This window comes from Eupeodes corollae, chromosome 1 (genome assembly GCF_945859685.1).
Source record: "Eupeodes corollae chromosome 1, idEupCoro1.1, whole genome shotgun sequence".
NCBI classification, from domain to species: domain Eukaryota; kingdom Metazoa; phylum Arthropoda; class Insecta; order Diptera; family Syrphidae; genus Eupeodes; species Eupeodes corollae.
Window position 1 is genome coordinate 43,012,879 of NC_079147.1, and position 26,388 is coordinate 43,039,266.

The following is a 26,388-nucleotide window of genomic DNA, read 5'->3' on the forward strand; positions in this document are numbered from 1 at the left end:
GTTTAACTTACTTTTTCAAATGATCAGCTTCATCGACTTCCCAACCAACATTCTCATAAGCTTTATTTAATAATCCACTGGCATATTTCCTAAAGTCTTTGAATACATCGGTGTAGTAAAGGAGGTTCTTCATAGAGAGTAATTTCGATGAGGCCACATTCCATGGAACGTATTCCAATTCGTTTTGAAGGAACTTCGTCAAATCGAGGGCAGTTTTGAATGTAAGCTGAGTGGCATCGGCTAAAGTGAAGGCATCATTCAGCAAATGGGCACGATCGGATACAGAAAAGGCAGTTGGTGTGTTGAGCAAGGCTTTGTTGATTTCTTCCCAGATTTCTTGAGGATAGTTCACGCGGTAGTAGCCAACTTGATCTTTGTTGATTTTAATCCAATCAATAGCCGAAGGGAGGTCAATAATAACTACAAGACAAAATCAGTTAAATATTAAGATGAAGGATTGGAAAAATGGGAGCAAGGTCGTACTTTCTGAATCATCATAGTTGAACCAGGTTCGCTGAACTACCGGATTGGCGCTGGTTGTGTATGTAATTGGAATTGTCCAACGATAGCTGCAAAAAATAAAAGGTTAGGAAGGATGTTTATTTCGGTCATATTTTTAATACTTACTTGAATTCTGAATCTGAATAAGTTTCATTGTAGTCTCCTGGATTCGAGAAGAAACGCTTTTGGGTGAGTTTCAACTGAGTTGGTGTAACTTTCGACACTTCAACAACTGGGAAACCCATTTGAACTGTCCAAGTCTTCATGATGAGCCTATAAAAATATCATATAGCAAATTAAAAACGAAACTAGTCGACCTATGATTGATTGCTTAAAACATACTTGACATCATAATCCAAACTAAAGGATTCAAATTCACTAAAGAAATCATCAGTTTCCGCATTACTGAACTGATATCGTTCTAGATAATTATGAACAGCTTCTTTGAAAACATCTTCTCCGACGAATCCTTCCAACATACGAATAACTGAAGCACCTTTCGAATAGGTTATAGAATCAAAGAGTTCTGTAATTTGATTTGGACTTTCAACAGTTTGAACAATTGGATGAGATGCCAAGGTGGCGTCTAATTTGAGGACACCATGCAAGTCATCGGTTAAGAATTGATCCAGCTAGAGGTCGAAAAGATGTGTTTGAAATTAGTTTAGTTTAAAAAAAAGTGCGAGCGAAAGGTAGGACCTGGTGAAGAGATAATAAGGTAATAGCTGCCAGCAAGTATTGGCAGAATCAAAGTGAAATAAAGTACAGCTTTTTGGAAAATAGAAATAGCGTGGGAAACCACTTCAAATATTTTGCATGTTGAAATCTCAACTGAGTGATTAAAAATATGGTTCCGGTAGAAGTCTTAGTGGCCGCGTTTCTATTTTCGCAAACGTTATACTTTTAAAGCACTTTCCTCGAAAACTCTGACACAACTTGTTGGCAGACGAGTTCTCCATTGTTCCGTTGTCACCTTTTCCAGTACTTAGTCTAACATTCATAGAAACTAATTTCCTTTCACGCCACATACATACAAGTTTTCAACTTTTAGTCTGTTTCGTTCTGAACTATTTTACTTACCATTTTCCAATTGGGATGAACGCTATTGACACCTTTGTATTCAATATAAGAGGCAAATCCTTCGTTTAGCCAAAGATCATTCCACCATTTCATTGTTACTACGGAGAAAAAGGATTGTGTGTCAGTAAAATTTTCTGAATTGTCAAAGTTAAGCTAAATATTTTTAAAAAGCTAATAAAAAGAAATAAACAGGAAAACCAAGATTTATAAAACTCTTCTCTCTGCAGCGGCTCTGACCCCTTCATTGGTCATAACTCTGCCATCGCCAGTCAGTATCTTTTTTGGGATGCATTTGACGATATTCGAAAATTTTGTTTATTTTCATTTATTTAGAAATTGGGCAAATTTTTGTATGAAAATTAGGATCGTTAAATTAGTCGCTTGTATTTTGTTCAGCTGCCGGAAGACCCAATATAGAATACGCCAAGTTGTGATCTGTGAAAGTCTGAACTATCGTGAGCGCTTCTGTCTGTCACAGACAAAGACGATGTTTTCGACTCTAGCTGCCGATTAGTGTCACATTAGTAATAGTTTATACAAATGGAGAAATGGAGAAGATACATTTGAAAGGTAACTCTACGAGTTCAAATGGTAGACATGTGCATTCAAGGGGACACAAGCGTCCACAGGTTTTTCTCAAAACCCACCTCTGTCTATCAACTCCTACTCTCACCTCCCCGCGGTGAACATCGGGTGCCTAATACCTCAACTTGAGATTGGGTTCCAACTCCAGTGGAAAGTTGTTGGGGGCAGCAAATGAGAGAGGGGGAGAGGTGTTTCCACTAAGGCACCTCTCCTTATCCAGACGGCAGCAGAGGAATTCTCGAGACGGAATCAACGGTGCGTCTACAGTTCCAGTAAGGTTGAACTACTTAGTGAACACCTTATAGAGTTTCTTTGACTTATTCGGAGCCCAGGCCTATAAGGAGCCAGACTTAGGCAAGAAGTCTTGAGCTATAGGTGCATCAACGAGCGCCTCATGACCATACACATCAAGGCTAAATTCGGCCTGATATGCACGCACGCACCCACAGAAGAGAAAGACGACAAAACCAAAGATATGCTCTTCGAGCTCCCAGACAAAACATCTAAGCAGTGTCCTAGCTACGATATTTAAATTGTCCTGGGCGATTTTAATGCCAAGCTAGGAAGGGAAGACATCTTTGGTGGAATAATCGGGAGGAACAGCCTGCACAGCAACACTTCCGACAACGGACTCAGGCTCATAGATTTTGCTGCGGGGCGAAACGTCATGGTAGCCAGTACGCGTTTTCTACACCTCAACATCCACAAGGGAACTTGGACTTCTCCAGATCAATCTACCGTCAACCAGATTGACCATATTGCGATCGACGCCAGACACGCTTCCAGCATCATGGATGTACGAACTTTCCGAGGAGCTAACATCGACTCGGACCACTACCTCGTTGTAGCCAAGGTAGCACTTCGTTATTCCAGACCCAAGGCAACGCAGGGAGGTGCTGGGAGAAGATACAATGTCGAACAGCTACAATCGCCAGAGATCGCCAAATCCTTTTTTGACCGAGTTACAAGCTCGAAGTTCTTTGCCGCCAATACAATGTATCGAAAACCAGTGGCAACGTTGCCAAGATGCAATCAGAGAAGCCGCCTCTGATGTGCTGGGTTTCAAGCAGCCACAAACAAGGAACCCCTGGTTTGATGAGGAATGTCGGCAGGCAAATGCAGTCAAACAACAGCGAGAGCTGCTCGTTGAGCAGAAGAGGCGAGAGGAACACCGACTTCTCAGAAGCGAAAAGAGAGGTCATGAGAAGAGTGCGGTCGAAGATGTTGAGAGGTTTAAAAGCAGGAAGGAAGTTCGAAAGTTTTATGAACAGGTGAAACGAAATTCACAGGTACATAAACCTAGAACGGAAGGCTGCAAAGACGAATGTGGAAACATCATAGTGGAACCGCAGTCAATGCTGACTGTATAACGGCGACGACGAACTGAATTCCGCCCTCAGGCAGGATGCTCCATTCAACATAGACGACAAAAGCCAACAATTCCGTCCTCCCGACTAAGACGAAGTAAAGATTGCCATATCTAAGCTGAAGTCTAATAAAGCCGCTGGAGCGGATGGCTTGAATGCCGAGCTCTGGAGATAGGTCCACAGTCGATCAAATATTCACATTACGGCAAATCCTGGAAAAAACCCAAGAACACTAAATCGGCACCTACCATCCTTTCATCGATTTCAAGGCCGCATTTGACACCATCTACAAGGACAAGTCTAGTTTTGGTTTCCCTGCCAAACTCGTCCGTTAGTGCAGGATGAGTATGGAGAATTCACGCTGCTCCATAAAGGTTGGAAACATCTTAACAGAACTTTGGATGTCAAAAAAGGTTTTAGACAAGGTTTTAACATCGTGCTTGAAAGAATAGTGCAGAGCTCACACGTGAACACTAGAGGCACTATCTTTCAAAAGTCTGTCCAATTACTAGTATATGCTGATGACATTGAAATAAACGGTAGAACTCAGCGTGATGTCAATGGGGCTTTTGTGGGTATTGAGGCAAAGGCGGCAAATAGGGTTTAACGGTCAATGAGGGCAAAACAAAGTACATGCTGTCGTCAAGAAAGGACATACAACACCAACGTCTTGGTCAAAACATCACACCCACAGGACAGCGCAGTAGAGGAAGATTGCGGATCAGGTGGCGCGCACAAGTGGAAAGTGACCTGACCCAACTTAGAGCGCGAAACTGAAGACATCTACCTAGGGACCGAGCTAGATGGAGAAGTTTGTTGGGTGAGGTCGTAGTTCACACAGGACTGTAGCGCCACCTAAAGTAAGTAAGTAAGAGGAGAATAAGGCGAATCATATTGAGTTTAATTTTTTAAGGTAGCTCGTATGCGTAACAAATTAAATTTCCTAAACGCGAGTCTCTACAGCCCTGAAGATGTATTTATTGTTCTAATTCCCACTTATCCATCAGCATTTATCCTCCACGATTTTTTATTATGCCTGTATCTTACCAGTTCCTACAAAATCAATCAAAGAACAATCAATATTGTGCTTGGGTGTACCGGATTATAAAATTGTTATCTTATTAGTGAAAGTTATTCAAAAAAAATTATGCACGATCATATCCAAAACTCCTTCAACCAACATAAATTGCTTTCTAAGTGGCAATTAAAGTTATATCGGAAATTTGTTTTTGTTGTACATGTGTTCTTAGAATTTTCTAAAGCGTTTGATTGCATTGATCTTTCTTTCCTTCTTCATAACTTAAAAGAATTTTTAACTTCATTATTACTTCTCTTAAGCTTTTGTGTAAGTTTCTAGTTGATAGGGTGCAGCGTATAAAAATATAGGTTGGTATTTCTAAACCTTTTAGAACGCAGGACTCCGTTTTGGATCCTTTGTTATTCCCGATGTTTATAAATGACCATACCGTCATGATGTCATCTCTAACTGCCAAGATCATTTGTATAATGATGATATAGTTCTTTAAATTTTTCTTTTAATTGGTTTGATGAAGGTATACAGTCCTTGAATAAATTGATTGAGGACTGAAGCCAAATCCTATCGTGGTCAAATGGAAACTTTATGAAAATTAGTCCTGCTAAGGATGTTGCTTTGTTTTATCCAAGAGACAAGCTTAATTTAAAAGACATATTCGATTATAGTTGATAATGAAGTAATAATTTATGTGAAATACTAAGGATTTTAAATAAATACTAATCTGTACGTGTTGTAATGCTATCTCAGATGCAATCAGAAACATTTACTTTGGACTACGAACCCCGAGATCTTCTTCTAACTTATTGCTGCGCAATATGAAGAAGATTGTAATCTCGTATCTTACTTATAATTGGTTTTGTGTACCCAATTTTAGACTGTGAGTGTTGTCCTTAATGATTGTATTCATTTAATATACAATAGCTTAAGATACTTCAGGTACTGAAAGACCTTGACATACACCAATCCGCTGACCCCAATTTTTCTGAAAAGGTGATCTTCATTGCTGGCAAAACCACTGCGTAAACTTTTCCATCTTTCCTTCTCTACAGGGCTCTTTCCGAGCGGATGGAAAATAGCATTTGTCCAGCTTGTTCCTTAAAAAAGGCGAATCCTCCACTCCCTTTATTTATCGTCCAATAGCACTCACATCCCTTCTTTCCAAGGTCATGGAAACGCTGATTAATTATCAGCTCAAGAAATTTCTCGAAGAACGGAAGCTTCTTAATGACCGACGGGCAATAGGTCCACTGGTGATCTCATGGTTCAACTCACCGAACAGTGGAACAAATCTTTACATCGTTTTGGAGAAAGTAAGATTATTGCACTTGATATTTCAAAAGCATTTGATAGAGTTTGGCACCAAGCTCTCTTATCACAAATGCGTGCTTTTGGTATTGATGAATCTCTTCTTCGTTCGATTAGAAATTATCTTTCTAACCGTTCAATACAAGTTGTATTGGAAAGTTACTTACTTAAGGTGGCGCTACAGTCCGGGGCGGACCTGGGCCTCAACCAACATGCGTCTCCAGCCAGCTCGGTCCCTAGCTAGCTGTCTCCAGTTTCGCACACCAGATTGGTCGAGGTCTTAACCCACCTGCGGTGCCAACTGAGTCGCGGTCTTCCTCTACTGCGCCGTCCCTCGGAATTGGATTCGAAGACCTTCCGGGCTGGAGCGTTGATGTCCATCCGCTCTACATGACCTAACTAATTCTGCGAACTAGGTCAGTGTCGCTGCCATTCTCCATCTATGTGTACAGAACCAAAAATCACCCGAAGAATTTTTCTCTCGAAGCATCCTAAGACGCTCTCATCTTTCTTTGACAAGGTCCAGGCCTCAGCGCCATAAATGAGAACCGGGATGATGAGTGTCTTATAGATTGTGATTTTAGATGCTCGAGAGAGAACTTTAATTCTCAATTGCCTTCTAAGTCCAAAGAAGCAGCGATTTGCAAGAGTTATTCTTCGATTGATTTCAGCGCTGGTGTCGTTGACTGTGTTAATAGCGGTGCCTAGGTAGACAAAGTCCTTAACTACCTCAAAGTTATAGCTGTCCATGTTAACGTTTTGTCCAAGACGTCGTCGTTCAGTGTCCTTTTTTGATGACAGCATGTACTTGGTCTTGCCCTCATTGACCACTAAACCCATCTTCGTCGCTTCCGTCGCAATGCTCAAAAACGCTCCACTGACATCACGCTTTGATCTTCCAATTATGTCAATATCATCTGCGTATCCGAGTAATTGGATGGACCTTTGGAAGATTGTGCCTCTAGTGTTGATGGTTGAGTTTTGCACAAATCTTTCCAGAACGATGTTGAAGAAGTTGCATGACAGTGCATCGCCTTGTCTAAAACCTTTTTTGACATCAAATGCATCGGTAAGATCTTTTCCGACCTTCATAGAGCAGCGTGCATTCTCCATCGTCATTTTGCACAAACGGATAAGTTTGACAGGGATGCCAAAACTAGACATTGCTCGGTAGAGCTCTTCCCTCTAGATGCTGTCACACGCGGATTTAAAATCGATAAAGAGATGTTGGGTATCGATTTGAAACTCCTGGGTTTTTTCCAATATCTGCCGTAGTGTGAATATTTGGTCGATAGTGGACTTTCTTGGTCTGAAGCCACACTGATAAGGACCAATCAGGTTGTTGACGAATGGCTTCAGAAGTTCACATAATACGGCAGAGAGGATCTTATACGCAATGTTAAGGAGACTGATGCCTCTGTAGTTGGCGCAGTTTAGAGGGTCTCCTTTCTTATGTATCGGGCACACTATGCTGAGATTCCACTCATGGGGCATGTTTTCTTCCGACCATATTTTGCAGATGAGTTGGTGCATGCTCCGTACCAAGTCATCGCCTGCTGCTTTTAATAGTTCGGCAGCGATGCCGTTAGCTCCAGCAGCTTTGTTTGACTTAAGTTTAGATATAGCTATCTTCACTTCGTCAAGGTCGGGTAGGCGGAATTGTTGATCTCGTCGCCCAGGTTGAGTGGTTCTATCTCCCTTATAGCGGAATTCGGTTCGTCATCGCCGTTATATAATTTGGAGAAGTGATCTTTCCATATTCTCAGCATCGACTGCGGTTCTACTACGATGTTCCCCTGATCGTCTTTACAGGCTTCGGTTCGTGGCTGGTACCCTTGGGAGGTTTTTTTTACCTTTTGGTAAAATTTACGAACCTCATTCCTTTTGTGACATCCCTCTATCTCCTCGATCGCGCGCTTCTCATGCTCTCTTTTTTCCATCTAAGAAACCGGTGTTCCTCTCTCCTTTTCTTTCGCTGCGTGCGCTTGCCGGCATTCGTCGTCAAACCAGGGGTTTCGCTGTGGTTGCCGTGTGAAACCAAGCACTTCAGAGGCGGCATCTCTAATGGCTGCAAGGCAATGTCGCCATTGGTTTTCAATGCTTAATGCAGGAAGCATAGGACTCCTTAAGAGGTTATTAGAGATTCTATCGGAAAAGGACATGGCAGTCTCTTGCGATTGTAGCCGTCTAACGTCGAATCTTCTCACAGTACTTCCTTGTTTTGGTTTTCAATCTGGTTGACGGTTGATTGATAAGGAGATTTCCATGTCCCCTTGTGGATATTAAGATGCGTGCACTGCGTACTAGTTACCAGAACGTCTCGCCCCGCAGCAAAATCGACCAGCCTGAATCAGTTGTCGGAGGTAGTGTCGTGCAGGCTGTATCTCCCGATTATCCCACAAAAGATGTCTTCTCTTCCTAGCTTGGCATTAAAATCTCCTAAGACAATTGTTGTTGAAACTCAAGACTTTTTGCCTGAGCCTAGTTCCAATAACAAATCCAGACGTTTGTTTGCTTTTTCCCGGTCCATCCCATCACACTTCTTGGATGGCTGTAATATCTGCCTTGCAGCAGTTTAGGGCTTCCGCTAATTGTTCGGCTGCACGTGGTCTGTTAAGGGACCTAACATTCCACGTCTATATCCGAAGTTCGTTGTCCTTATTTCGCTTGCGTGGGTTGTCAACAGTGAATCCGTCCGTATCCGAGACTTGTTGGTGCTTCGAAACTTAAGGTATTTTTACGTGGCCAGGAAGTAACCCCGACGGCACAACCCCCAACCTGGAGGGCCAGATCCTTAGTATAACTCCAAGGAAGGGGAGTCGGATAAACCGCTCCTTACAGGCCTGGGCTCCGAATACGTCGAAGAAGCCCTATAAGATGTTCACTAAGTAGTTCAACCTTACTGGAACTGTGGACGCCACCGTTGATTCTATCTCGAGAATTCGTCCGCTGCCGCCTGGATAAGGAGAGGTGCCTTAGTGGAAACACCTCTTCCCCTCTCTCATTTGCTGCAACCAACAACTTTCCATTGGGATGGAACCCAATCTCCAATTGTGGTACTAGGCACCCGATGTTGACCGCGGGGAGGTGAGAGTAGGAAGTATTGGATGGTTACAAATCTGAAATTCATAAAATAAATGCTGGTGTTCCCCAGGGCTCCGTTTCCGACTCTCTTTCTTATATTCATAAATGATCTTATGGGTGCCACTTCTAATCCATTTACCTGTTTCGCCGACGACAGTACCCTCAGCTTCTAATACTCGTTTAAAGATTCACATCCTTGTCCTTTGGATGTGGAAATATAACGGAACTGTATGATAAGCTCATTAGATTCTGATCTTGACAGAATTTAACAATGGGAAATCAAACACCGTGTAGAATTTAATGCTTCGAAAACTCAATGCGCGTCTCCTGTCCTTAAAGCGTAACACACCCCCGATGCCACTATCTATGAGTGGCACTTGCATCCAAGAAACTAATCAACTGTCAGTACTTGGTATGTGTATCACAGATCACCTTTTATGGAACGATCATATATTTGATATTGCCAAAAATGCTGGCAGGTGCTTCGGATTTCTGCGACGGTGCAAGAAATTTTTCACCCCTTCTGATCTGGCTGTAATTTACAAAGCCTTCATCCGTCCAAAGCTTGGATATAATTCGCATATCTGGGCAGGTGCCCCTAAAACAAGTTTAAATCTCTTCGATAGAGTACAAAAAAAGGGCTTTAAAAATGAAACATTTACATCGCTAGAACACCCTCCGCAATCTATCATTGCTTTCGTTGTTTTAACGATATTTTTACAAACAATGTTCTGTTGAACTAGCCAGTTGCATTCCACCACTTAAACAATTTAGCCGTAATACTCGCACTTCCAGGAATGCTCATCAGTTTACCCTTGAGCTCAATTTCGGGCGTACTATCAGGTATAGAGATTCTTTCTTAAATCGCACATCGAGAATGTGGAATGCTTTAGCCAACTCTGTTTTTCCCTCCCATTTTGATGTTCAGAAATTTAAGACCAATGTGCACCGGTATCTCCTTTTAAATCCGTTCCTATTTTCCTAATGCGCGCACTGTGTTTAAATATAAACATATAAAGGGTGCCCTTTGTTGGTTTGGCGAATTCAAATAATATAAACTTTATTTAGAGAAAAACTTAGAATGAAAATTAGAAATTATACAAAACAAACTTCGATTTGTTACAGTAAAATTATAGCAAAGTAGATATTCTAATACCGCCTCTTAATTTTATCAGTTATCAAATTAGTAACAAACAAACAAGATTATTAAAGCTATACATTCTAAAACTCAATAAATTAATATTTACAATTAAAAAAAAAAAAACAAATTTCGTTTAAATTAAAGTAGTTGGAAAAATTAGTTAATATAGTCAAATTAATTAAGATTTAAATTTACGCGATGCTTTTGAAAAAGAATTTTTGCAAGAACCTTTGTCATTATATCAGCAACTTGATTGTTAGTAGAGATGTATTTGAGTTTGATTTCTTTATTTACAATAGATTCTCGAATGAAGTTGTATTTCACATCAATATGTTTCATTCTTTTATGATCACGTGATTCTTCAGCTACCTTGATGCACGCTTGATTGTCTTCAAATATTGTTGTTGGTGAATTGCAAGGATGTCCAATTTCTTTTAAAAGACAGCGCAACCATTTTGCCTCACAAATACATTTTGCTAATGCCAAATACTCAGCTTCAGTTGATGACAGGCTAATAGTTGGTTGCTTTTGTGATAACCAACTTACTGTATTCCCTTGAATACATATCCCGATGTTGATTTGCGATCGTTCTTATCACCAGCCCAGTCAGAATCGGCGTATCCAGTCAAAATATCAGCCTCAGAATCACGACGATAAACCATTTTCATATCAGATGTTCCCTGTATGTACCTTAAAATACGTTTTGCATACATAAAGTGTTCATCTGTAAAGCAGTTTTGAAATCTACTAAAATAGTTTGTCGATGCACATAAATCTGGTCGAGTTGTTTGAGTAGCATATGTTAAGCATCCAATGAGTTCTCTATATGGCTGACTAGATAAATTATTGCCATCATCATTCTGCAAATGTAATCCATTTTCGATTGGTCTTGCAGCCGTTTTGCAGTTATTCATATCAAATTTCTTCAAAATATTTTTCAAGTAATTTGACTGGCTTAATTGAATTGAATAATCATTTAAATTTCTTTCAATAGAAATTCCAAGAAACGAATTGATTTTACCAAGATCCGTCATCTCAAATTCTTTTGACAATTCAGTTTTAATTACATTTATCATTTTTGTACTGTTTGAAATTATTGCTAAATCGTCGACGTATAAGAGTATGTAACAGACAATACCATTTCCAATTTTCATGTACAAACATTGATCTGATTGACAACGATTAAAACCAATTTTAAGAATGAATTGATTAAAGCGCTCATTCCACATCCGTGATGCTTGCTTTAACCCATAAAGCGATTTGTTTAATTTGCAAACCATAGATTTTTCTTTCACAAATCCTTCTGGTTGTGTCATGTAGATGTCTTCCTTTAAATTTCCATTTAGAAAAGCACATTTAACGTCCATCTGATGTATATCGTATCCAAAATGGTTAGCAATGGACAATAAAATACGGAAGGTGGTCAATTTGGCTGTTGGTGAATATGTTTCGTTGTAATCGAAACCTTTTTCCTGTGTGAACCCACGAGCAACAAGTCTGGCTTTATACTTGTCGATGTCACCATTTGACTTATATTTCAACTTGAAAACCCATTTACAAGTGACAGCCTTTCGACCAGTGGGTAACTTACACAAAGACCAAGTACGATTCTTCAACAACGAATAATATTCATCATTAATAGCCTTTTCCCATTTTGGCCAATCAACACGCTTCCTTGCATCATTCATCGTGACCGGATCATTCTGTACAAATTCCTCAGCAGAAAGTGCAAAGTTTGCAGACCATGAAGCACATCCATATCGATCTGGTTTATTTTTCTCACGAACACTGCGACGCAAATCATTGTTGTTATCAGCACTATTTGAAGCACTGTGGACATTGTCACTGATGTTACCGATGCTTTCCAAATTTGCACCGTGGATTTCTTGTTCACATTTTTCATCGATGTCATAATTAGCTACCTCTGAATCAAATATGTTGATATAATTCAAACGATCAAAAATTGATTTTTCATTGAACGTCACATTACGACCCATGACAAGCTTGTCACCTTCGATGTCCCAAAGACGATACATCTGTGAAGACGAACCATATCCAAGCATGTAACATTTAAGTGATTTTGCATCTGACTTCGTACGATTTTCTGTTGGTACATAGTTGTAACAAATCGACCCAAAAACACGAAGATGAGATAAATCTGGCTTTTTACCATACCAAATTTCAGCGGGTGTTTTATTTGCAAATTGTTTGCCAACAGCACTAGTTGGTGAGCGATTTTTAACATAATTTGCATGTAAAACTGCTTCGCTCCAAAATCGACGACTCAATCCACTCGACAAAAGAATAGTCCTTGCTTTTTCAACTACTGTGCGATTGAAACGTTCAGATACCGCATTCATTTCCGGATTGTATGGCACGGTGTAATTCAGTCGAATACCTTTATTGACACAAAAAGATTTAAATTCGTTTGAGCAATACTCACCGCCATTATCCAAATGCAATTTCGAAATTTTTAGCCCATGTTGTGCTTCAGCCATAGAAACGTATTGTTGAAATTTTTCGAAAACTTCACTTCTCTTCTTCATGAAATATACCATGGATGCACGTGAAAAATCATCAGTAAAAGCAACGAAGAATCTGGAACCATCATGTGCCACTTCATTCATTGGACCGCTGACATCTGTATGGATGAGCTCCAAAATACGTTCAGATCGGATTTCCTTTCGTGGTGGATATGGTAAACGCGTCTGTTTACCAAGCACACACGATTCACAAAATTTGTCAGCACTATTTATACCTAATTCTAACAATCCAGTTGCCATGTTTTGATTCACCATCTTCTTCATATCATTAACATTCAAATGAGCTAAACGAAAATGCCATAACGTTTGCGAAGCTTTGCTCAATTTTTCCGCACCAGCAATTCCAGCATACACACTTCGTTCAACATAAAAAGTGACTTGGTACAGTTGACCATTTCGACGAGCGGCGAACATATTTTGACCATTTTTGGAGATAAGGGCATCAATACCATTAAAGGTGATCTTGTAGCCTTTGTCAGTTAATTGACGAATTGACATCAAATTACATTTTAGATTCTTAACAAACAAGACGTTTTGAATAGTTTTTGTTGAATTATCTCCATTAAAGAAAGTCTTGACCGAAATGTCGCCTTGCTGCTTTGCTACCAAGGAATCACCTGCTTTTGCTGTTGAAATATTTATTGGCTCGATTGTATGTATATTGTTGAAAAAAACTTTATTATTAACAATATGATGGGTAGCACCCGAATCAAGAACAAAATTAATTTCTTCAAAGCCCTTATTACTATTTCTTGACGATTCACTTATACAGCTAGACGCAATTTCATTGTTGTTCACTATCGCCTTTCTCTTTGATAACATTTGTTCTTCACAAAGTAAGAATTCAGGATCTTCATTTTTTCTTGCACAATTTGCACCTGCAGTTTTCTTACCATACGAATCAATTTTCTTCGACAAATTAACTTTACATTTCGATTTGATGTTGCCTGGCTTTTTGCATCTGTGACAAATTATTTTCGAACGATCTGCTTGCATAGCCATTGAGTCGCTTGATTTTATGGTACGCCTACAACTACTAGCTGCACGCTTTCCACATTCATCCAAAAGACGACTTTTAACGAATTCAATCGTTAATTTAGTTGTATCCATCGTTTCCAGTGCGGTAATTAAGCCATCAAAAGATTTTGGTAAAGTTAAAATCAAATGACATACCACATCCAGCTCTTCTAATGTTGCACCAATCGATTTCAACTCACGCACTACATGATCAAACTGAAGAAAATATTCATTGATTTCATCTCCATCTTTGTATCGCATCGTCAATAATTCTTTGCGCAGAAGTAATTGGCCAGCAACACTCTTGCGTTCAAATACACCAATCAATGTATCATATATTTCCTTTGCGAAAATTTTGTCTTTGATATATTCCAATTGAGAATCACCAACACATTGAACTAAGATGGATTTGCATTTCTTCTCTTCAGATTTCAACGATTCTTTGGCCTTGATACTATTTTCATTAGCAGGAACATCCTCCAACAACGATTGCAATGTATTTGCTAGAAACTTCTCCAAACCTTTTTCTTCCAGCAAAATTTGAATTCGGTATTTCCAGTTAGAAAAATTCGTCCCATCAAATGGCTTCAGTTTTTGTACATTATTTTCCATATTGTTTTATAATAAAGAAACACCGATTCAATGCGCCCAATTCAATAAACGCGTGCGATTTTTATTTAAATAAAATCTTCCTTTAACGCAAACAAAAATTAATTTTTTTTTTTTTATTGAATTTTCTCCTGGGCCCATAACCTGTTGGTTTGGCGAATTCAAATAATATAAACTTTATTTAGAGAAAAACTTAGAATGAAAATTAGAAATTATACAAAACAAACTTCGATTTGTTACAGTAAAATTATAGCAAAGTAGATATTCTAATACCCTTAAATTATTAAAAAAAAATTACATTTGCGTCACATGCTTTTTGGAATGAACCTAGATGAATACCTTAGTGTCAGGCCAGTTTTAAAACTATACTATATCATCCACAATAGTTAATCAATTGGTCCTCTTTAACCTAGTGACTTTTTGAAATTAGAGGTTTGACACTTATTTTACCGCCATTTTAATACAGCATAACCTAACGTCCATTTTACGTGTCTAAAATTCGTCTGTAAAATGATCTTTTGAATGCATCGTAAATAAAAAACCACGCCCACGGCTTTTAGCAGTAAACTTCTCTTGCACTACTCAAATCAAAATTACTTTTGTATTTTTTTATTTTTATTATTTTTTTTATATTTTAAGTCTTTTAATCTTTCTTCGAAATAAATGAAATGAAGTAATTCAATAGAAGCTACTTTATTAGCCGAAGGTTACCGTTTGGATGGGAGTGGAGAAGTCTGGGTTCTGTTTTTTTTTTTCGATGAATCTGTTAACGGGGAACGCTATAGCCAGCTGTGAAAAAGATTTGAACGGAATCGGATTTAAGAGCTGAAAGCTTCAATTCGACAGCATTTTAACTGTTATGTTAAAAAATGCTCTACGAACAATTTGTGTTCCACTTGCGTTAATGCATTAAAAATGAAGGCCCTTATTTGAATGACGTTATTTTCAAAACCCACAAGCTTTGGAAATAAATGCGTTTGTAAGATTCGTTATTCTAGCTTAATAATAATATTGGCAACTCCATAATCTTTCACCGACTATTCAACAAAAACTTCCAAGTGTCCTGGTGATGTCGTTTACTCCGACGGACCGAATATAGGTCACTCCTTTTATCTTTCGTGAATCGATTACGGATATAGTCATACATCTTTTCAAATAGCCAAGCTGCCTTAAAATCATTAGACACAGTATCAATAACCTTACTAATAGCCCGAAACTGGCGGAAAGTCTATTACAACCACTCGTCGATTAAATAAATTAATTTCGCGAATTCTTAATGCTAAACGCTCTAAGCAACTCTTTTCGGTTGGTAGATTACACATTAGTGTCCTCCCGGGACACTGCTTAGTGGGTAGGCATGCTTCTCGGCCTGGAGCTCCTTTAAATAATTTTTGAAGAAGGTTCATAGATGAAGAAGAAGACGAGACAGTGCCTCACTTTCTATGTTCATGTCCTGACCTGTAACAAAGACGAAAACTCTACCTTGGAGACTTTTACTACTCTGATCCTAGTGATTTAAGAAATTCTGACATCTAATGTCTCAAACGGTTCAAAACAAGTTGTAACTGCTTTAAAAATTAAGGTAGATCTCTAAATTCATGTGGTATCACAACGGACCACATATCTTACGGTATCTAAAAGTATCTCCATTTGTCTTTACGTTACAGCTTATAATAATCTTTATTTTGAACTTACCTAAATTTCCAAACCACATATGAGCCAACTCATGAGCGATAACTGTCGCCACACGCTGTTTGTTTGCACTAGAACTGGTATTGCTATCGTAGAGCAATGCAGTTTCTCTGAACGTAACTAAGCCCCAATGTTCCATTGCACCTGACACAAAATCAGGAATAGCTGCCATATCTACAAAAAAAAGAATACAATTGTTATACACTCACTAGAAGACAATCTTCACCAACTTCTTACCCAATTTAGGAAGAGGATAAGCCAAATTGAAATAATTGATATAATGCTCAATTATAGTGGCTCCTGTATCCAGTGCATAGGTTGCCTTCTCCATCTGTGCCGCTGTGGCAAAAACACGCATATCAAAATCTGATCCCACGGCGGCGTTTATTTTCTTCATTTTATGATGGAAATCAGAGACAATGAAACAAGCCAGATAGGTGCTCATTTGGACACTGTCAGCGAAGACTACTTCAGTGACATTTCCTTTCACAGTTTGTTTCTAAATTGGGGGAAGAAATAACGTTAGATGCATAGATTCAAAGGTACTCCACGAGTCTCTACTTACAACTTCATTCATATTCGAAAGGGCATGGTAGCCTCCGTCGGTTGGATGCACCAGGGTAACTTCGAAGAAAGCCTTCATATCTGGTTCGTCGAAGCAGGGGAACGCTTGACGGGCATAAGTCGGCTCGAATTTCGATGTAGCCATCCATCTAGACAAAAGAGAAACAACAAATTAGTCATCCTAAACACAAGTCAAAGGTGTATATCAAAAAAAAGAAATGTGAGTGAAAGTGCACCTAGTTTCATTAGTCGCCTTGTCCTTGTACGAACTCTGGTAGAGCCCAACAATTCGGTCTGTCAGGCTGCCATTGAACCTCAATTTCAACGAGTAGTTGCCCTCCTTCAGGGGATCAGAAAACTCTGTCACCCAGTACTCCAGCTGAGGATGCTGGAACGTCAGAGAGGGTTTTATTTTCTGGGGCTCCGCATCTCCAGTCGACAAGGCCAAAACTTCCATCGTTTCCACTGACAGCTTCTTGGCATGAACCGGAATAAACTGAATAGGCTTCAAAATCTCCAACTTAATCGTGATATTCCCTGAGAATGTTTTCTCCTTGAGGTCCGGATTCAAGAAGAGGTTGTAGTGTTTGGGGCGTATCTCCTTCGGGAGCCGATAGCCCAATTGATTGAGAATCTTCGACGTCGACATAACTTTCGCACTCAAACTGGGCATTGTTGTGTGTTTGGGTTTCCCGTTGCTCAAATTATTTCTATCAATCTTATTCGAGGATGGGAATAAAATGATTGGTTTCGTTTTTTGATTTATCACAGAATCGTTGGAAAATAAAAATTTGCCGCTTTGTTTTTGTTCTCCATAAATGTCATCCTCCTCCAGGAGAACTGTCACATTTGACATACCTGTTGCAGCTATAGTTCTTCCTACATACACCAGCGCCCCCAACAGGAATGCAACTAAAACCAACAAAAACACACAGAAGCCGATCAGGGTGAATATTGTGTTGGAACGTTTCCGGCTGTGGATCTGGGCATCTCGGAAACGGTGATGTTCGTCCGTGGAGAGACTTGATCTCGGCCGGACTGGCGGGATTTTGGGTTGAATTGGCGGATACATGATGTCTGTTGCTATGTCTGAGGCCGATGAGAGGGAATGGCGGTTGTTGTTGTGGCCATGGGGAGGTTGTTTTTTGGTGAATTTCATTTTTGTTTGTGGGTTGTTTTTAATTATTTATAATTTTGTAGAGATTTATTTTGAGTAATTAAGTATCACATTTGAGTTGTTTTGTTTGTTTGATTTAGTTGGCTTGGTAGGTTTGGAAATGATTTATTTTGTCGCGATGTTGGTGCGATTTTTAATTACATTATGGTCAAATCATGGGAAACAGAGTAGAAGAAGATTATGGCTTTTCTAAAAGAAAAAAACTGGGGTAAGTCGATGCTTATGGTGACTATTTTGTGGGTTGTTGCAAACTTTTGGAAAATACTAGGCATATCGTCGTTTTTCAGAATCATCATAAACATCATACTTTTCGTCAATACTTACATCGTTTTTCACAAAAAAACAAATTTAAAAATAGTTTATATATCAGTGAAGATATAAGTTGCGTTTTATTATCTTCAATGACTTACATATATTGACACAGCCCTTTAAATTTAAATTAGAGATGGAAGATTGTTTTTTCCATTGAGTATTCAATATATTTTCCATAAAAAATGTTTAAGAATAATACTTTTTGTTTGTTTCTAAGTTTTAACTTGTAACGGCTTAAAGTTAGTTCAACTTAACAGCGCCTTTAATACCGAAAAGTTTATTTATTAAATAAATATATGAGTATTACAGATGAAGTAACATGTGGTTAAAGCTAGCTTAAAGCTCGCCTCAATTCTTAATATAACCTGAATCGAGTTGAAATGAGCTTGATTCGCCTAGATTCCGGTCGGGAATCGGAGCCGAGTCAAAATTTGCGAAGAAAAACTTGTGTGGAGGAGTTGGTTTTACAGATACGCATTACGGTCCATTTTTTTGCATGTTTGTGTATACAAAATATAGTTTTGTTTTAATCAAATTTTAAAATCATGCCCATGGAGTAGGTAGCATTATATGGTGTTGAACTATTCAGTTTTTCATTGTCTAACACGAATCAAACTTTCTCACTTGCACTTCATATGAAACATCCAAACACCATTTCCATTTGGGAAAATGCTACCAAACTTAAATCTTCTTGTGCGGTGGAAACACCATGAGGATTTATTTAATCTAAACTGAAATAAACCTTTTCTGGAAATATATATCTTTTCTATTATTTTCTCTGCAAAATAAGCACAGTTAGTCCAGTTTCACTAACAAAACTAAATAATATCAACAGTAATAGATTGATTTTTCCCCCAATGGAAAACACACTTGATTCCAACATTTGAGAACGAAATAAGATAAGATCCATACGAGACTCGTATACATTTCAGAAAACCATCCATAGTAAGATTCTACTCTAACTTTTATCGGTGTTATTCATACTATGGATATTGGTATTGATATTTGTGTAAAATCCTACTATACTATGGATAGATTTTCCAACGAGTAATGATGTAACGAATTAACGGATATTTTAAGCTAACTTTGGTAACGTTTTTTTTTTTCTACTGCCTAAAGAATTAATCAGTCACTTAACACACATTTTATTATCCAATAATCAAGTTATAGACGGTTAATAATCAGCACTTTTCAATGAAATTTTTGGTCTTCTGGTATAACTTTTTAATTCTCAGCAAAAAGAGGCTGGGATGCGACCCACACTGATAGCTTCCCATTTTGTCTTGATTAAAAGGTTTGTAGGTTTTTGTGTTTTTTTTAAAAAATTCGTAGTTGAATTATTCTAAAAAATAAAAATTACAAACAATTTTATGTACATAGCTTAATTTCAAAATCAAATTTTGTTAAAGAGATTTTTAGTCGAAAAAATATTTACTACTTTTAGTTGCATATGCGTACTAGTTTTTGCAGGTTTTATTTTTTTTACGAAAAAATTATCAATTCGATTTTACTGAAAGTTTAAAAATAAATTAAAAAAAAAATTAATTTATAAGTTAAAATAGTTTAAAGCAAATATCCCAAAGTTTTGAAAAGATATTTGAGTCGAAACACAAACAAACGGACCGATCACAAAAACTTCCTATGGGAAGTTAAAATAAGTTCCTTCATGTCATCGATTTCGGCATTTTTTATTGACCTAAAAAACGCCTCCAAATATTTGAATACAATTTAACAGAGTAGAATAGGATTTTGTGTTTTAAGTTTTAACACCTCGTCAAATTTTAATCAAAACCTGAAGCTGTAAGACCAAATATCGTTTGGTACTATTTTTTTTTTAATTACTTAGAACATCTTAAAACACTCAATCTTGCAAAGCCATTAATGGTTAAATTATTGTTTTTGTGTGTCCTATGGAACAGAACTGAACATTTCATAAGGCAGATTTAAACGACATAAGGGATTTAATTTGCAGTCAATTGCATTATTTGAAATTGAAACCTTACTTCACAATCTTTTACCTAGTTAATAATACAGAATTTACCAATAATGATATAACCAACTATAAACTCCTTACAAGTTGTGTTTTGTATTGTAACGAAAAAGTCCGTATACCTACCATTTTTAATATGGTATTGAACCCTTTTACACTAAACCTCAAATACAATTGTGCATTAAATAATAAAAATCCTCCAGATATGAAGTTCAGCTTTCAGTTGAATGAAAAATCATGACCAATTGACATTTTGAAATAAGTAGACTTGACTTGTTTGTAAGGATGATTTTTGTCAATTTTGAAGGGAATTTGTTGCCAGCTTGTCAATTAGATACTAGATACTTGCCTTACTTTTAAATCCGTTTATCGTCTGAACAAATCCATTTTTTGGTTGTTGGCCAGAACATGCTTTTCAGTGAAGCGGTCAAATTAGAATTAATTTGCAAAAGAATATGTTTTCAATAATACCTACATACCTAGTCCTAAATTCTGAATAAAGATTAAAGCTACTCACAACTGTTTATAGAGAATCAAAAGTTTCATCAATAAAGAAACAGTTTCATATTAACTCAAAGAAAATGTAGATTTGAATTAAGGTACCAAATGTGGCACTTTAAATTTGTGTCACAAAAATTGGGACAAAAGAAAGAAAATCGAATCGAACAGAACGAAAAGTTTCACATGACACATTTACTTGTTCCTTATGTTTCCCCGCTTTATTATTTTTAAATTCCCGAAGACAAATTTGTCTTAACTTCTTCGATAAAAGCAAAACTTCAACATTTTATCGATTTCTTTTTTTAGCTAAATACTTGAAAAGAACGATACTATACTTTTCGTTTCATCTACATTTTCACCCTAAAGTAAGAAATAATTCACAATTTAAGATAGGTTTATAATATCTTTAATTGGTTTGGGCAGGTTCAGACAACATAAGGGGTTTCAATTGCAGTTAACTTCCTTCTTTGAACGTACATTTTGACCAAAGCAGCTAATTATGATTTCAATTATTGTCATACATTCCAAACTCGGAACTTTATTTTAATAACCTCTAACTTCCGTTCAGTACCGAAAAAGTCATTATCTAAAAAACAATCCTTTGGTAAGCTACAAGTCCAATACGACTTGTGTTTTTTATTTTAAATAAATATTACTTATAACTTTTCAGATTTGACAAGGAACCCTTTTACAAAAAACATTAAATGGAATTGTGGAAAAAATAAATAATAGAGTAATAAAGTACGGCTTTCAGTTGAATGAAAAAATATGATTAACTGTCATTTTGACATAAGTAGGCTTGGCTGGATATTTAGGGATATTTTCTTGCCTAATTTTCCAGTCATCTTTTTAATAAAGTGGTCTTAACTTGAAGGCAATTATTTGGCAGATGACCAATCAAATGCTAGAATCTTGAACTTCTTTAAAGGCCCTTATTTATATCGTCTGAACCTGTGCATTGTATAAATTCTTTTAAACTGCTTGTGAAGCTCCGATGTTTTGTGTCTATAGCTTGACAGTTAAGAATGTCGGATTGCATTGGTGCGAATTACTTTAAGTTACAAATTGTGGAAACTTACTTTAAAAATAATAAACATGTTCACGGAGCTCATAAGGAATGTCGTCCATTTTACTATGTTTAGTAATGAACCTTATTTTTGGCTAAATGGCTTCGTCAACACGAAAAATTTCCATATTTGTAGCGAACACAATTCTCAAAAACGTGGAGTTTGAAATTCTCTTGTTTCCAAAAATTAATCATTTAAGATTCTACGAGTATGTAATGTTGTGCCAACAATATTGCGCAATTTGTCACACAATGCGATTGATTATCAAATTATTACAAAGTTTATTAACTTCCCATAGGAAGTTATTGTAATGGGTCCGATTTGTCACGTCCGTACGTTCGCGACGTTTTTTTCGTCGTTCATAGCTCAAGAACCAGAAGAGATATCGACTTCAAATAAATTTTGTTATACAGATAATAAGGTAGAAAGATGCAGAAAGGGCTCTCAAGAAAATTGCGTGGGTGGTTTTTTTTTACCATAGCAGTTTGAAAAAGAGGTGAAAATTTTGGTTAACCCTAAATATCTTACGAACCAAAAACGCTAGAGACTTGAATTAAATTTTATATAATAAACTGTAACGTGATCTCAAAGAAGTATATTTATTGAAACAAATCTATCTAACGGTTTTTTTTCTAAATCAAAAAAACTGAAAAAAAAAATTTGTCACCCCCTAAATTTAACGACTTACATATGATTTCATCACCGAAACAATTTTGAGCAACGGAGAATAATGTTTTTGAAATCTGATAAAATTTTGAGAAAAATCAAATTGACAGTTTTTTTTATAAAAAATAAAAATCTAAAAAAAACATTACTCAAAGTTCGTAAAAATTAAATATCGATTCAAATATCTTTTCAAAAACATGAAATTTAGGCTTCAATCTCATTTTATCTTATAAGAAATATTGTTTTCAACGTTCAGTAAAATTTTGAGAAAAATCGAATTGACAGTTTTTTTACAAAAAATAAAAACCTAAAAAAAAATTAATAAAAGTTGGTAAAAAATGATTTTCGACTCAAATATATATTCAAAACTTTGAGATATTGGCTTTAATTTAGTTTTTTCTTTCAAAAAATATTGTTTTCAACATTCAGTAAAATTTTGAACAAAATCGAATTGACAGTTTTTTTAGAAAAAATTGAAAAACCGAACAAAAATTAACAAAAGTTGGTAAAATTTGAATATGGATTCAAATATCTTTTTAAAAACTTGAAAGTTAGACTTCAAACTTATTTTATGTTATAAAAAATATTGTTTTAAGAATCCTGAAAGATGTTGAGAAAAATCGAATTGACAGTTTTTTTTACAAAAAATAAAAACCTTAAAAAAAAATTTATAAAAGTTGCTAAAAATTGATTTTCGACTCAAATATCTTTTCAAAAATTGTAGATATTGGCTTTTAACTACTTTTACCTTTCAAAAATTATTGTTGTTAACATTTAGTAAAATTTTGAAAAAAATCGAATTGATAGTTTTTGTACAAAAAATTAAATACCTAAAAAAAAAATTAACAAAAGTTGGTAAAAATTGATTTTCGACTCAAATATCTTTTCAAAACTTTAAAATATTGGATTCAAACTAATTTTATCTTATAGAAAATATTGTTTATAACATTCGATAGAATTTTGAAGAAAATCGAATTGACGGTTTTTTTACAATAAATAAAACTCTAAAAAAAACAATACTAAAACTTGGTAAAAATTTACTTTCGACTCAAATAGCTTTTCAAAAATTAAAAATATTGGCTTCAAACTTATTTTATTTTACAGAAAATATTGTTTTCAATATTCAGTGATTTTTATATAAAAACCCAACAGTCCGTTTTTTCATAAAAAATAAAATCTATAAAAAATAGTACGCAAATTTGGTAAAATCGATACTAGTACATATAGACAAACTTTTAAGCAAGACAAATCGACAGACGGGATGGAAAGTTATCAGTGTGGGTCGCATCCCAGCCTCTTTTTTTTAAAAGTGGTCCTGTTGAAAACTTTCTATAGGGATCCGCGATTAAATTCATTAAATCGAATTCTACTTATCGGTGAAAACGTTGTAGAAAAGCTGATCTTCTTATTTGAATTTGATATTGTAATGTAATACGATTTTTTCCTATTTTCTAAATATACGTTTAATAGAAAATTAAAAACTATTGCATCTCCCAAGTTATTTAAACATGTCCTTTACTTAGTAGATAAATGGTGTTTTTCTTAGAGACAAAAAACTGTAAGTTTTTAACACTATTTTAAGTGCACGCCATTTTGTTAGCTGTCAAGGGATTTATTTGGATGTTTGTTTGAAATCTCAGGAATTGAAGCAACAGTATTACTAAGCAAGGCGTAGATTCGGTGCATAGGCCAAAAACAAGATTGCCGATGATCCTAATTTACCTCAGCATGTTTATTTTAGCGTTGAAGCTCACCTTCAGCGGATACGTCAATAAACACCGTTACATGCACAAAAATTTATTGTTCACTATGGCTCGTGAATTGGCCACTAGACTATTTTATTTACTTAATAGAAATAGAACTGCTAGTAGCTAACAAGTTGGTGTCGTCTTATCCTTAACCCTGAGTGCCCTTTTGTAGGTTTGACGAAAATATGAAGAAAATGGCAGTATTCAATTTAAATAATTCAATAAAATTTGTCTTTTAAATTGTTTATTTATTTGTCATTGCCTTTTTTAATATGGGAGATCTTCTGCCAGACCCTGTATAAAGTCCACGCCGATAATCCCGAAATAATTGATCACGTTGCAAACGTTGCTAACGATATACGACTACAAATGTGGTAAAAAGTCATTGAAAATTGGACCTCCAGATTAGACTACGTCAGAGCCAACTCTCGCGATCATATACCACATATCGAATTTAAATTATAACTCCAAAAGATTTTAATTAAATCAAAAAGTTTTTTATCTAACAAAAAACACCCTTTATATATATTTCATATACCACAATCAACAACTTCATCTTATAATTTAATTTATACTTCGTGCAAGGTAATTTGTTGATAAAGTCAATTACATGCATGCACCCTCCTCGAATTAAAAACATGTCTTGTCTATAATTTATAGTTGGTAATAATACAATTAAAGCTTATCTCGATTTACAATTCCTAAAAGAGTTCAAGCATTTAAGATTTAAACTCAATTATTAGAAATACTTCATCAATGGCTTATCCTGATCTATTTTATTCATTCATCATTTATGTGAAAAATATTCGTACTTCAGTTGGAATTTGCAATTTTATCCGTAAATCAACACGTCCAATTTTCGTCTTCATCACCACTCTACTTCAACTTCACGATCCACGGTAATATGAATCTTTTTCGAATCGAATAAATTACATTCAATTGGTTTGATTCCCTGGGCAAAAATGTCGTCGTGCGTCCCGTCAGTCCATCGCGTCGTTGCGTCGATCGTGCTGAAGTTGATCACTGATCAAAATGTCTATAGCCAGTAGTAGGAGATCATTTATTGGTTTCTCTTTATGCCAAAACCAAAATAAGTGGTTTGCCAAGAAATTCACTTTTAGAAAGTACGATCATTGAATGTAATGAACTCGAAACATTTAATAAACAAAAAAATTACATAAATTTACTAACAAATAAGTTGTTATGTTGTTATTAACTTTAACTAAGTTCAAAATATGTTTTATCTATAGGTTTTCAATTCAACTTCGTTTATCTTTATTATATTATTAGGAATGTAGGTATATGTACTTATCACAAGTTCAAGATTAATCTTAATGAGCCAGCTACATGTGTCTGTTTTAATGATTAATTAAATCTGTAGTTACCGGCTTAGATATTTTACAATACCGTTAAGTTAGTTAGGTGTTATTGTGAGTTAAGTATGATGAATAACACTAAGAGTTACTAAATTAACACCGTTACTGTTGAATATTTTATTTAAATTTTCTTTTATGATTCATGTTTAATAAAAAAAGAAACTAATACAAATTGACAAAGATTAGTTCCAATTTGAATGCTTTTGTGTTGACCAAACGCTTTATTAATATGAATGGTTAATAAACAGGGATTTTACATGGAAATACTCCTTCCATCTTCCAGTTCAGTTTTAGTTTTGTTAAGAAAAAAAGTATCAATCTTTTTACAATGAGTATTTCGAAACTAACGTACAATTTAAATCTGCGGACATTTGTTTAGTTAAATGATGACAACCGTTACGATAACTTGACATTTGAACTATTGATAAGTACTAATTAGTGATAAATGGATAATACATATTATAATTTTGTAATTACAAATTCCATTTAAAGCTGTTTAGGAAGCTGTCACTTTTGAAACTGACATTTTTGAAACTCTCATATGTGACGTTTGACATATAAGAACTACACATTCACTGAAAAGGAAACAATACAAACTTTAAGAACTTATTAAAATTGTAAAAAAATACAAATGGTAAAAGCACATTTTAGTAGTCGTCTTCGTTTGATGTTTGTGATGTGAAAAATCAAAACTGTATGCGACGTTGAACAACCAAGAATATCGCTGCTATAGCCGGTAGCTTAACCGAAAACTCAGGTTTGTTGGTTTCTGGTCAATTTTTGGACGCAAACGCATTGCACTAATGACGTTACGCCGTTTTTTTTTCAATAAAACTTTAAAGTTAGCAAAAGAACTTAAGACGGACGATAACCAGCAAGGTCATATTGTGTCATTTAAATGCATCAAAATGTTTGGAAATTGCAAACATTTGTAACATTGACTGAAGTATTGAACAAATATTTATTTTTTATGAATGATATTTAGACGACGAAAGCAAACATTCCCGTCTTCCTGACTTAGATGAAG

At 36.0% G+C, this 26,388-nt stretch overlaps 1 protein-coding gene across 1 annotated transcript in view; it reads right to left on the minus strand.

The window, feature by feature from the left end:
* LOC129938333 (uncharacterized) overlaps positions 1–26,388 on the minus strand; it is an 89,459-nt gene that overhangs the window by 962 nt on the left and 62,109 nt on the right. The window contains exons 17-25 of the mRNA XM_056045816.1: positions 16,761–17,708; positions 16,526–16,673; positions 16,198–16,459; positions 15,964–16,134; positions 1,582–1,679; positions 844–1,133; positions 628–774; positions 484–569; positions 12–420 (exon numbers count right to left, since the gene is read on the minus strand). Of these exons, the coding sequence (XP_055901791.1) occupies positions 12–420; positions 484–569; positions 628–774; positions 844–1,133; positions 1,582–1,679; positions 15,964–16,134; positions 16,198–16,459; positions 16,526–16,673; positions 16,761–17,708 (2,559 nt within the window). The remainder of the gene's footprint in view (positions 1–11; positions 421–483; positions 570–627; positions 775–843; positions 1,134–1,581; positions 1,680–15,963; positions 16,135–16,197; positions 16,460–16,525; positions 16,674–16,760; positions 17,709–26,388) is intronic.